Source organism: Aythya ferina, assembly GCF_964211825.1.
Source record: "Aythya ferina genome assembly, chromosome: 4".
NCBI classification, from domain to species: Eukaryota; Metazoa; Chordata; class Aves; order Anseriformes; family Anatidae; genus Aythya; species Aythya ferina.
The window spans coordinates 61,762,325-61,775,171 of NC_140300.1; the positions used below are offsets into that span (position 1 = coordinate 61,762,325).

Consider the following 12,847-nt stretch of genomic DNA (forward strand, 5'->3'; position numbering starts at 1 on the left):
AATCAGCCTGACTGGAACATGAACAGTATTGCTAATTGACCTTTGCTTTCTGGCTGGCTGTGCAAAGACAAAGTGTGTATTTATTAGCTCACCTGTATTTTCAGTGCACATCCAGCAACTCAGAAATGCCTGTTCATAAGCAGAGTGCAAAGGTGTGTGGCATTTCCCACTCTATGTGCTGAAATGGCCAAATGGGTACCTGCACATTTCTGTGCCTGTAGAGCAGCACAAACTTCCTCTCTAGTGTGTCTCATCTCTGGATTTCACTTGTTTTAGGGAATGTAAGCATAATGCCAGGCTTTGTGGTATGGTTACCTCCACAACTACAATTGGAATTAAACTCCAGATTGTTCCTATGTAGACCATGGGAGATCTAGCAAGTCAAAGTCACAGCCATGACTTTCAGTCAGTTGCCTAGCAATGCTCAGGTTATTCCTTGTTTCAATAAGTTGCATCTTTCTGTACCTTAGTTTTCCCATTGGTAAAATGAAAGTGACACTACTACTTTCCTTTGTGCAATCACTGCAAATTTACTGGCAGAGATTTATTTATAAGTTGTGGGTATAAATATTACTTAATTAACATAAAACACTTTTTTCCCATTCCCAAGCACATTTATAGGCAATCTAGAAATTCATTTGCATTCTCCCTTGAACAGAAATGCAATAAAATATAAAATTCTTTTAATAACCTTGCCTTCTCACTCATTTTCTTTGCTACTGGAAATTTTGATTGACGTTTTCTAGGAACTTTACTTTAGATGGAATGATTAAATAATTTATCTTACAATGACTCTTTTATTTTGTCATAACATGCAAACAAGTAATTTTTTCAATAGCTTCTCAGTCTGTGGAAACTAGTGAGGACACATCTAAGAAGCTACAGAACAAGATGGAAAGCCTGCAAAACCAGGTGGAAACGTTACAGAGAAAAAGCCAAGGTGCCAGTATTTACCAAATACATTCCTATTTTATTTAAAATGCACTCCCCAGAAACTGTGTTACCTGCCAAAGCACTACTTGTGTTTCTGTGTTTTACATGATGTCAGTTTATTTGTTCCTGTTTTACCAGTACCCGCTTCTACTTTATCCTGCTCCTCAGAGAGTAATTAGATTAACTACACGATGCGTTGTTTCTCAGCCCCTTAACTCTTAATAAGCTTCAAGATCCTTAACATTTCAAACATGGCAGCTGGTCAGGGCTGCCCTCATGTGCTATCGTGTCAAAAGCTGATGACTCTTATAGAAACTGGATGATACTGTGACAGCAATTGATTCAAAAAAAACATAGCTTCCCAGCAGTGGCCTTACAAGCATATCCTTTCCTCTTCAACGTTTTCTTTTTTTTTTTTCTTTTTTTTCTTTTTTTTTTAATCTGAGATGACCACAGTCATAGACAACTTTTTTGAACTGTTCTTGCTCCCTTTGAAGTCACTGATAAGACTACCATGAGCCCTGCCTGCAATGGCAGAATGCTAGATGAGATGGAATATCTTTTCTCTGCACTTTTTCTGAATTACACATTCCAATAACTCCACCTTTTCTCTTTTAAGTCTCCTTACATGGCTATGGGAAACCAGTATTTCCCTACATCATACAGTTCACACATCAAGGACATTCAAGTGACCTGATTTGCTTAAAAAATGGTCATATATGAAGTATAAGGTAATTGTTCTCATTTTTATTCTTGGCCATTGCTAACATCTTCAGGTAGTCTGTTTTCTGTATGCTACATAAAAATCTATGTACAAATCTGTAATGTGTCAACTGTAACTATATCAAAGAGATTATGTATATAAAAAAAATAAAATATATATATGCATAATAAGTAAACTTGTTGTCATGGTCACTGGGCTGAACATTAATTTAATGTTGCCCTGTAAGAGAGATTCTAAATCAGTAGCATTTTTCCATCACTCTACTATTTGGCACTTAGACACCAGAAAGCAGATTACATGGTGTCTATTCACAACTAGATCCATCTTTCCTGCATCTGAAGAAGTGCAAATCAAAGTTTTATTTAGAAGGGCATGATAAATGCAGAGTGTAACATGTGGGAGGATATTACAAAGCTTGGAGTCTGCACCTGAGGTGTCAATCATTTTAACATAAGCTGGTGTTCAGATAATCTGTTCCTTTTGCTATTTTCAGCTATGTCATCAATGATCAGAACTCAGGAAATGAAGATAGAGAAAGCAAAGGAAAAGGAGAAGAAGCTGTCAAAGTGAAGATTTATGTGCATTAATGATTATTTTCACGTATGTATGCTGTGTTTAAAATAAACTGTGATAATAAGGGTTCTCATAGTTCTGCAATTCTTGCCTTGAACCAGGACATTCTTTACAGGTTTTTACTTTTAAATGAATGGGAAGTACAGAGGAGTAAACACGTCCAAGTAATATCTAAATACAGACTTTCCCTGGCACATGTTGTCAGTAGCTATGTGCTGTGGGTGATGCTGGCCACAGGGCATTGCTGATTGCTTCAAGTTACAGTAAGGGCTTTCTTCCATGTGTTCTGGATCTTGCACATGATTTCAGGTCCTATTTTTTTTTTTTTTTTTTGAAGACATTTAGTTTTGAAGTGATGTGTATTCCACAATCTAAAATAAACCGTTTTCCCCCCATGCTTCTAGTTCAGTAAGTTCCAATTCATGTGGATGTCCCAGAGCTACTAAGTATTACCAGTTCAAGCAGGAAACCTGGATGTGGCTCCTGTTAACGTTGAGATATCAAAATGTTTTGAACCACATGCCTACAACTGCAAGACTGAACAGATTTCATCCTATACCATAATTCCTTCAAGCAAAACGGACTCATCAAATGGTATTTTTGTTGTAATTTTCATTACATGTTATCATCCTTGGTTTGTAGTACAAAATCTGCCCTGGGCTTAAGTTTGTAAGCATAGCAGTCATATTTTGACTCAGAGCAGTGTATGTTCCTGGATTGTTTGGGACTTTTTATCCTTCCTCCGTCCGTGTCCCTCTTATAAAAACTGAAATAGGTGAGGTTTAGGTGGGAAAAAATGCATTATGAAACTACACTGACTTTTTAATAGTCTGGTATAACTTAGTTTGCTAAAAGTTTGCTAAAATAGCTGGGGATATTACTTCCACTTGCTCTCTAAAATATTCTGCAGTTGAGTCACCAAAACACACATCCTTCCCTTATTATGTGTCTACAAATGGTTTTTGAAGGCCACTCCTAGTATAAGATTTAGTAATAAGCAGGAAGGAATATTTAGCACATCTGGCATATGTGAATTTATTTTAACACTTTTTATCAAGTAGCATTTAAGGACTGTGCAGCAGTGGGTAAATGACCTAATGCACTTAATTAACAGAATGGGTGACACTAAAAATAGTTTGAAGGTATTAAGATCATTAAAATATCAGATTAATTCTTCAAAGCTTTGCTAGTATTTGCAGTAACTCAGGAAACAAGATAGCTCTATAAAAGGCGAGCAAGAACTTTGTACTCATCCTAAATTGAGTACTTTTCCAGAATTTGCCTTTTTTTTTTTTTTTTTGGCAGACTGGTCATGAATAGCATATTAAAAGTGCTTCCCTTTCAGAGTTGAGCAAGGCTGTCTGAGAAGTCGGTTGTGGAAGCTGCTGGCTTGTTATCAGGGGAGTTCTAGCTATGAGTGCTATAGACAGTACTACCAAAACACATGGCAGGACGTCCTTTGAAATAATTGGTGCCCAAACACAGAAGAGGGGGCTGAGCAGCTGTACCTGGGTGAGCAGGAGGTGGCAGCGAGGCAGGTTCTCTAGCCTTAGCATTTTTGCTTGCCTGCTTTTTCAGAAGTTGTGATCGCCTTAGATTTATGGCAACGTGGAATTCCGTGCTTGAATTCAAGGGGTTTACAGTAAGTACGGTAATTTTGTCCAAACCATGACTATTATCTGTGGCTCTGCGAAAGCTGTTCATTAGCACACACCCATCCAGATACAAGCTTAGTTTTGTTGGCTTTAAAGCTATAGAACTACATCCAGAGGAGATCAAACCTCTGAGTATTAGTTTGAGGAATTATTGTGTGGGGAAAGAGATTAGTGAATTGTTCTGAAGTTTTTTTTCAGTCACTGTCAACTGTATTTTGATTTAATTCAAGTAATTTTCTGGATTTCTCAATCACTTTTTTCCACTTATTTACTTTTTTTTTCAACAGTGTTGCAAGCTTTAGTCAGAATGTTAATAAAGGCACCTCCCTTTTCCTGTAAATGGGTTGTATTGAAAGGATCACTTGTTTTAGATGGCTTGTGCATTACAGTTTGCCTATATTTGACAGCTCTACCACAGATTTACTAAGAAAAAGGTGAGGTGTAGAAAATGAGAGCATGTATTCACTCCGTAGTCTGGCAGCTTGTAAAAGGTCACTGAAAAACGCATTCTCAGTTGCGTTCAAGGAGCCAAGCTAAAAGGAGTTTCAAAAGATTGCAGACCTGGGAGAATGGAAGGGAGCAGGTGGAGAGGTACAAATAGCCAGAGAGAAGAGAGATCTGCCAAGCAAAAAGGCAGCTCAACATCCTCATGCTGGAATCCATCAGTTAGGAACAGGCCTGAGCTTCCAGCAGAAGGGAAAGATCGTCCTGGGGGAGGTGAAGGGCTGTAGATGTGAGCTCAAGTCCAGCTATATACACCCTGGACTTTGCGGCATGAATCACACTGTGTTATTGCATGTTGTACAGGTGGATAACAGGAGGACTGTTAGGCAAATGTTGACCACAGCAGGACACCACAGACGGCAACCACCACCCTACAGATAAAACCTTACACCAGTCTAATATATTTGAATGGATCATGTGGAGAGACTCCTAACAGTAAGTTTAACTCCTGAAGAAAATGTGGGTCAGCTATGGTTTTTGCAAAGGCAACTGCAAAATAAATAGGAAGCAGGGAAGATGCAATGCAAGTTTCTGTATGTGACTTAAAACTAGTTCATGTCCAACAGGAGCCCAGTCCCCATTCCAAGTCTCAGGCTGTCTGCTCAGCTTATCATCCAGGCACACCAGTAGGCACTAAACTACTTCACAAATAAGACTAGATTGTATTTCACCTAAAAGTAATGAAATTGTCTAATAGTTTGTTGTGAGTCTGAGCTGGTCAGTTTAAACTGCAGGTCTTTGGCTGCACTTTCTTTGCCAAGCTGTGAGTGAGGCATTTTATTATTTGCTTTTGGAAATCCTGAGCTGTTGGCTGCTAGATCCATGTAGAAATGTCAACAAGAACTTGTTTCTCACACGTAGGTTCACTAGTCTCACAGTCAGGATGGTCTATTAGACAGATATTCAGCCAGTCTAGCATAACCATTTTTATGTAGCAAGACAACTTTGTTCAACTCTACCTTGTGGTTTAACCCAGCAGACAGCTGAACACCATACAGCCCCCAGGAAGGGGAAGAAAAGCGCAAGAAGTAATGGTTTGAGATGAGGACGGTTTAAGAAGAAAGAAAAGAAGGAAGGAAAAGAAAAAAAATAACAAAACAAATAAACAAAGCAAGTGATGCACAATGCAATTGCTCACTACCAGCTGGCCAATGTCCAGACAGTCCCTGAGCAACAGCAGCTCCCCTGGATAAGCCCCAGTTTTATTTTTCAGCGTGACATCCAGCGGTAATGGAATATCCCTTTGGCCAGTTTGGGTCGGCTGTCCTGGTTGTGTCCCCTCCCAACTTCCTGTGCACTGCCAGCCTCCTCAGTGGCAGGGCAGTAGGAGAAGCTGAAAGCCTTTGGCTTAGTGTAAGCACTGCTCTGCAACAACTAAAACATCAGTGTGCTATCAACATTTTTGTCCTCCTGAATCCAAAACACAGCACCATACCAGCTACTAGGAAGAAAACAAACTCTGATCATTGAGCAAGATGATGAAATCATGAAGAATGCATGTGCAGTCTGTAGGATCAAAGTGCAGGGTGTCTAATCAAAAAAAAAAAAAAAAAAAAAAAGTGCCCTCAATTTGAGAGACTTCTTAGAGTTAGCCTGTTTGAAACATGTTCATTATTGCATTAGGGAATCTATTCTAGTGTGGGTTAATTGGCTTTCTAGTGAATACTTTAATCTAGTACCACAGCTAATCTTCTCAGATAAGCCTGCAATGTACGTATAAATACACTCAAATAGCAGTGGTTATTAAAAAAGTGCTTAAAGTTGACAGTATCTCACTATTCGAAGCACTGTCAGAAATGGGAAAAAGAATTTCAGACCTTTTGAAAGAACATGTTTGGCTTGGGTATCCTTGATTCCTGAAGATCAGCTTCTATTTCAGCTGCATACCTGTGTATATTGGGTATATTGTACCCTTTAATTTATCAGGGAAGTGCGAAAAATGCAGAGCTTCCCAGCTTTCTGTTGACACACAGAAAGCAGTCATAATTAAACAGGAGAAGCATTTATTACAGCAAAGCAGTAGCTCCTTAGATGAAAGAAGCCTGATGTTAGTATTAATTTGTCAGCCCAAGTAAGTCCTAATCCCTTTGAACTTGTGCAGTAAATAATTAAGTCCCACATTAATTTTCTGTTGAGAGAGGTCAGGACTAGCGTGTGCACATGCACACTCCTAAAAGAACACTGAAATAGCAGCAATCACCTACTGAATTGTCAGCTCCTTCGTCTCCCTTTTGCATCCAGTTGCCCACAGTGATCCCACATACCTTCCAGACCTGCAGCACTTCCACACAGAAATAAAGGTGCTTTTCATCCTAGAGAAGCAGTAAACAGGAAGCTTGAAACTCATATTTCCTACCTTGCTCCTTCTGATGTATGAAAGCTCCCTTGAGTAAGGAAATCAAACTTTCTCACCTGAATCTTTAAGTTCCTTGAGACAAGCAGCAAGCAAAGCTAACATTATCTGCAGAAGTAACTGTCCCACAGAGCAAGTTGTGCTGTCACGTGACAATTGGGAGGGGGTTGTTTTTCCTGAGAACACAAACTAGCACTCAAAACTAGTCTAGTTCATGTGCTGAGACTGCTCCACCACGTGAAGCAGAAAAAATAAGCAGAGAAAATTAGCTTTGCAACATGCTTGTGTCCCATACTGAAATGCTGATGTCTACACTTCCAGACCTCACACAAAACTACGCTCTGCAGAGCAAGTTTGTTCTAGTGACATGGTATTTGCAAATAGGTTCCTTGCTATAGGAAGAAGAGCTTGCTGGAAGTGGCATATCGTGCATTTGGAACCGAAATTAGGAAAGTAGGAAAGGCAGGCCAATAGAGCAGCCTCTCTGCTTCTGTTTTATAAAAATAACAGCTGGTTGATGCTGGAAGCATTGTGTGTGATCCGGCTTACTTGGAAGGCTTCAAATTAGCAAGAACAAATTCACATGGAAGAGACTAGTCTTGAAACAAGCTCAAGATAAGTACTTTGTAACAGTACTGTAGTGTTTTCACAGGCAGGATGTGCCACATATTTCAGGGAGAATCCTGTCCTCTGATTATCACAGCAGCCTAGTTTAGGTGGTGGTGTTTTTGTTTGTTTGTTTAAAAAAAAAAAAAAAAACCTGCTCCCTCCCTGACAAAGTAATTTATTAAGCCCAGACAGTTGTTTCTGACCTTTGCTCTCCTCTCAGGGTGATGATTTGACTAAAAAAGGATGCATCTGCCAAGCCTTTGCTTGAGCTGAGGTCCTTCCTAGATTGCAGTGAGCAGAAAAATGAAGTACTTAGCAGTTAGACCTTTGTTATTCCAAAGGGTGCCTGTTACTTTTCAGGAACCCTTTAGCAGTAAGATTTCTGGTCAAGAAACCCAACTCTATCCAAGTTAATTAAGAGTCAGTTCACAGGTTATGTTATAAAGGACTGTCAGTCTGAAAGTGTTTATTGCTTACTTAATACATTACATAAGTTAAAACACTTAAGTTCCTATTGCAGTGCAGGTAACCACACTTCCTAGAATGCTTTTAAAGCCCTAAGCCGTCAGCACAAAGATATATCCCACAGCCCCACTCAAAGCAGCACAAACTCAAGTCCAGGGTCCAGATTTATCCGGACAGGCAGCTGCTTGGAATGCTGCTCATGCCTTCAGCTCCTACCTTGCAAATCTTCAGACCATGAGGTTGATTTTTCAGGATGCCAGATGATCTCCTAAAGGGAGTGACCGAGATCTGCTGCTCACGCAGTTTAACCAGTTTGATATGGGACTTACAGAGCTGTGCAGCTGAGAAGGTCTCCTACTGAAGAGAAAGAACTTACAGGGGCTCTGTGCTTAATCTAAGCAGGTTTGCCATTAGATAAGCAGCTTCCAAAATCCAGTCAGTGGTGTCCCCACCACTGGTGAGCGATTCGATCTTCATGGTCGGTCACTAGGGTCCTGTTACTGCATTCTTCCCAACGTGTGACCTTCCCATTCTCAACCAAGATAAATTTCCACTCTACTTTGGTGTCTACTGGCAAGCTAACGGACTCAGACCAGAAGCCATCCTTGTCGTACTTGAGGGGAACGTAGCTGTGCCACTGGCCAAGACACTCGTGGTCACCGGTAACGCCGATCAGCTGAGCGTCGGAGTGAGTGATGTAGTGCACGCGGAAAGTCACGTGGATATTCTGAAACATCGGGGGCACCGCTGCAACTCGCTTTGCTTTCAGGTCCCCATCGGGGCAGTCGCCCTGTTCCCATTCCTTGCTGTCCGAGTCTTCCACGCTGCCATTCCTGCCGGCCTCCCCCCAGTCCAGGTGCTCAGACACCACCTCCCACTCTTCCTGGTCCAGGTCCCGAACCTGGGCTGGCTGTCCCAGCTGCTCCTCGCTTCCATCCTTACAAACACCGCCAGAGCTCATCACGCACCATCCAGCGCTCCCCTGTCCCACAGGGGGTCTCGGTTGCCCAGCCTGGCCACCACGCACATCAACTGGATGCTCCCCGGCGTCGGGCTCCGAGGCAGCAGCACATGGCTTTGCCAGCTCCTTCTCCGGAGCTCTGCAGGCCGCCCTGCTGCTCTCAGCGTGGTTATGCTGCGGCGCATCCTCCCCTGCTTCTTGAGGGCTCGACAGCGCAGCAGCAGCCTTGGCTTGCTGCAGCACTTGCTCACCGCTCGCCAGAAGATCCTCTAAGCACAACAATTAAAAAGAAAAAAGAAAAAAGAAAAAAGAATGGTTAAGGTCAGCAGCAAGCCCAAACCCCTGCAGATGCAGGGCAAGTCCCCCCCGCAGCAGCACCAGCACCAGCAGCAGCAGCCCCCCGCTCGCTACCTGTGCCCTCCGCTTCGCCCCTCGCCCTCGGGGCCTCCCCGGCCGCCTCCCCGCCGCTCTCCTGGCCTCTCCCGTCGCCGCTGCCGTACCAGAGCCAGGCGACGAGCGCGGCCAGCAGCCCCACCACCAGCGCCGGCCACAGCCCCGCGCCCAGCCAGCCCCAGCCGCGGGGCTCTGCGGGCAGCGCGGCGGGCAGGCGCGGGGAGCCGGGCGGCTGCCGCAGCACCGGGGGGCCGCGGTCGCGGGCCATGGCCGGGCGCTGGCACCGGGGGCTGCCCCCGGCCCGCCCCCGCCGCCCAGCTTTAAGCCGGGTGCCGGAGCCGCCCCCGGGGCGGGCCGCAGGTCCCCCGGGTGCTGGCTGGCAGGAGGGAGGAGGCAGGCAGCGAGGCTCGGAATGAGCCGGGGGAGAAAAAGTTGCGAGATTTGCCCCCCCTCCCCTCCGTTTTCTATCATCTCTCCTTTTTTTTTTTCCTGCTTCTCCGCGTTTAAATCTGCACGAGGTGGCCGTGCTGCAAGTGGTTTATGTCACGGATAACCGAGGAACTGAGCAGAGCTCACACGCAAAAGTTGGGGAGCGAGTGCTTGGTTTGCATTCCTCTTTTTGAATAAAAAGCATTCGTGAGCAGCGAGCTTGTACCTGTAGTAGCCGCAGAAGTTTGCGCAGTTTAATTTGAGCAGTGCAGGGTGGTGAAAAAAAAAAAAAAAAAGAAAAAAGCCATGCTTTCTCTGCTGTCCCTGAGAACTGAGTTAAGTTTACTCCTAATTTTGTAATGCTCGCATCATACTCTAATGCTTACAATTGGATTTCTTAGCACTGTTCTGCTCTTCCATCTTCTGCATTGTTAAGCTCAGGAAGCTTTGTTGGACTACCAGGACTTCAGGTTCCATTAGCACAGAGGACACTTGACAGTTGTTTTAATTTAACTTCATGTTACCACCCAATTCTGTTCCTCCTGAAGTGAGAATGTAAAATTTTGATTCGAAATGTAAGAGCTATATAGATAAACCTTACACTAGGTAATAAGAAATTTGCATAATTGCAATTTATGGCTTGCAATGTGTTTCAAATCAGTAATCCTGGAGTGACAAGCTGTGAAAATGTTTGTCAGTCCAGCAAGGGTCAGGCTACTCACACCAAAGTTTAACACCAGAGGAAGAATTACAGGAGGCAGTTCCAGTCCTTTTTTACCACTGTTTTTTTTTTTTTTTTTTTAATATCCTTTATCTAAGCAAAGGCGTTGGTTTCCAAATCCGACTGATGAGCTTTTATCATCTATCTCATTAGAAAAGAGAATGGCTAAGTGGATGTCCAAATAAGTCTATTTCCAGAGTGTGAACTTCCTAATCTTTCGGTGTCATTAAGAGCAGTGCTGCCTTAGCTTAACAGGACAGTAAATGTCATCCAAATTTATGGCAGCACAAGTGTGCAGTCTTCAGAGTGAAGTTCCCTGGCTCATGTGTTATACGGTGGCCTAGGTGAATACGCAGAATTCATCATCTAAATATTTCTCCTTTTGTTGCTTACCACAGAAAGCCTTCTCTGGAGTCCTGCTCCAACAAAGTACGGAGCTTGTGCGTGGGTATAAATATCCACTTTGATGTGTGGAATGGGTTCAGACACATTAAACATGCACTGCTCAGATCTCCTGTCCAATAATACAGTGAAAGAAAAGAGCTGAGAAGCTCGGACCTGCCTGGGCACTTCCTTAGTGAATCTGTTTTTGGGTGCACTCTCTTTTACCACTGTTGATGCTTCAAGGGGATATAGGTACCTTCAGTATAGCCTTGCTATGTAAAACAGCTGGCTGCCTGTAATAATTTAACTATTTAGACTTCTTGCATAGTAGATTATATTTTTGTAGCTTACTTAAATCCCTTTTTCTAGCCTTCATTGCAGAGACATTCCCATGTATTTATACACCACGTCACCCAGCTGGGATTCTCAGGGCACAAGAAGCTACCGACTGTTAGGCGGTGTGTACTGCAGTTTAAACTTCCTGATCGTCTCACTGAAGCAGAGCAGACTGAAATCAATAATCATCCTATCTTTACAACAGAAGAGCATCCTGCTGCCAGCCCTCAGCAAAGCCAGAGGTGGTGTTGGGAGCTGCTAACCCCAACATTTCTTTTCTTAAATTAGCCGGTAAAGTGGCTTAGAAAGGAAGAGGCACCAAACTAGCACAGCTACGAAGTGACTACTGCAAAAATCCTTAAGGAACAGCTTATTTTGAAGACACAGAAGTGAAAGTGATGAAAGGCAAAGGGACAACCTAAAAGCAGGGTGCTTCTTTAATAAGGGCATAGTTTTCCTCTGGTTCTACCCATCTTCCATGCTCATAAAAGTCTGTTGCTCAGTCTCCTTTTCACCCAGGGTCTGAAGAAGAAACTAAAATAGAGCACACAGAGTGCTTTGAGTGCTCAGGGAGTAATTGCTGCTTAATGTAATGCATTTGAATGACTAGGAAGAGACGCAAAGGACCAAGGTGCCACCAGAGACAAGCTTCCTCTTCTCCCAGGCAGGGAAGGACAGTTCTGTAACCCAGTTTCCTGAGGAAGTCCTGTGTAGTCCCCAGAGGACAGCAGCTACTTTTGCTCAGTTGCTTCCAGGTGCCACCAGCATCCACTGATGTAAATCCACTTTGAGTACTGTTGCCTCCTAGACCTGGGTCTTCCCTATAATCTGCTGTTGAATGGCCATTTCTGATGAACACACAGTTCATCACAGTTCAGAGGTGAGGGAGATCTTGGTGAGCAAGAGGTTCAGTAGAAAACACAATTCTAACCATGGTTACTTGCTTGTGGTGGCTGCAGTGGGTGGCAGGATCAGAAAGGGCTTCATAATTTGAAGACTGCCTGGTAGGATTGTATGTGAGCCCAGCCTAAATCAGCGCTGTTGCAGAAAGGAATTGTCTGGCCCTTCAGCTCCTGTGTCCTCACTCCCTGTTTCATGGAGGCCTTTGCTTTCACATGGCCATTAAAATGGGTCAGATTAGGTAAGTGATTCAGCTGAAAATTAACTCAGAAAATAAAATTAAAAAAAAAAATAAATCCTTTTCATCCATACAAATACATGTGCCAACAGAGGGGAGAAAACAAGAATGGGTGGCTAAAGGAAAGGCAGCCCTTTCTTTCTGAGGCTGCGTGGATTTATGCTGGATATAACTATAGTTCTAGGTGGTTCAATCACAGTTGTAACAAAGGCCAAGGTGGCAGAGAATTTGTGCTTTGGAACTGCCCTTAGGCTGTCTATAATTAATTTCATATCTTTTTTTTTTTTTTTAATATGTATCCTCTGCAAATGCAAAGTTTGAAATTCCTGAGCCCCTGATGACTTACTGAGAGTTACAAGCAGAAATGCTTGACAGGAGAGAAGTGAGAAGGGTGATGACCCAAAAGCTCCCACGATGCTGAGGAATGAAGTTCCTGCTCCGAAGCAAAGGTACAGATTGTCACAGTCTTACTTCCACAGGAATTACTTCCATAGTAATTACTTCTATAGTAATTACTTCCTGAAATGTGGGATGTGGGAACATCTGCCTCCTGGGAGAATTTCCAAAGCAGATTAACAGATGTGCTCCATAATGCATCTTGCATTTTTTAAAGCTTTCATTGAACCAAACAAAGCAAAAGTACAGTAAATGGGCAAGGAGGCGGTTTCT

The 12,847-nt window shown here is 43.0% G+C and overlaps 2 protein-coding genes across 2 annotated transcripts in view; one reads left to right on the top strand and one right to left on the bottom strand.

Annotated features, from left to right (window-relative positions):
- The window catches only part of CCDC158 (coiled-coil domain containing 158), a 44,215-nt gene that overhangs the window by 17,967 nt on the left and 13,401 nt on the right, over nucleotides 1-12,847 (top strand). Inside the window, 5 exon segments of the mRNA XM_084517975.1 lie at nucleotides 839-940; nucleotides 2,151-2,257; nucleotides 2,635-2,824; nucleotides 4,693-4,824; nucleotides 12,495-12,627. Coding sequence (XP_084374101.1) covers nucleotides 839-940; nucleotides 2,151-2,227 — 179 coding nt within the window. The 3' untranslated portion in view covers nucleotides 2,228-2,257; nucleotides 2,635-2,824; nucleotides 4,693-4,824; nucleotides 12,495-12,627.
- Nucleotides 7,788-9,466, bottom strand: STBD1 (starch binding domain 1). The gene is made up of 2 exons (XM_084519292.1): nucleotides 9,189-9,466; nucleotides 7,788-9,046 (listed from the first exon to the last, which is right to left on the bottom strand). Exons 1-2 carry the CDS (start codon nucleotides 9,436-9,438, stop codon nucleotides 8,253-8,255), a joined length of 1,044 nt encoding a protein of 347 aa, XP_084375418.1. The 5' UTR covers nucleotides 9,439-9,466; the 3' UTR covers nucleotides 7,788-8,252.

What these genes read in the sequence shown, in the direction of transcription:
- STBD1 (XM_084519292.1), bottom strand. Translation starts at nt 9,438, where the DNA reads ATGGCCCGCGACCGCGGCCCCCCGGTGCTGCGGCAGCCGCCCGGCTCC. An exon ending in GGGCGAAGCGGAGGGCACAG is followed by an intron (nt 9,047 to 9,188) that starts GTAGCGAGCGGG and finishes TGTTGTGCTTAG; the next exon opens with AGGATCTTCTGGCGAGCGGT.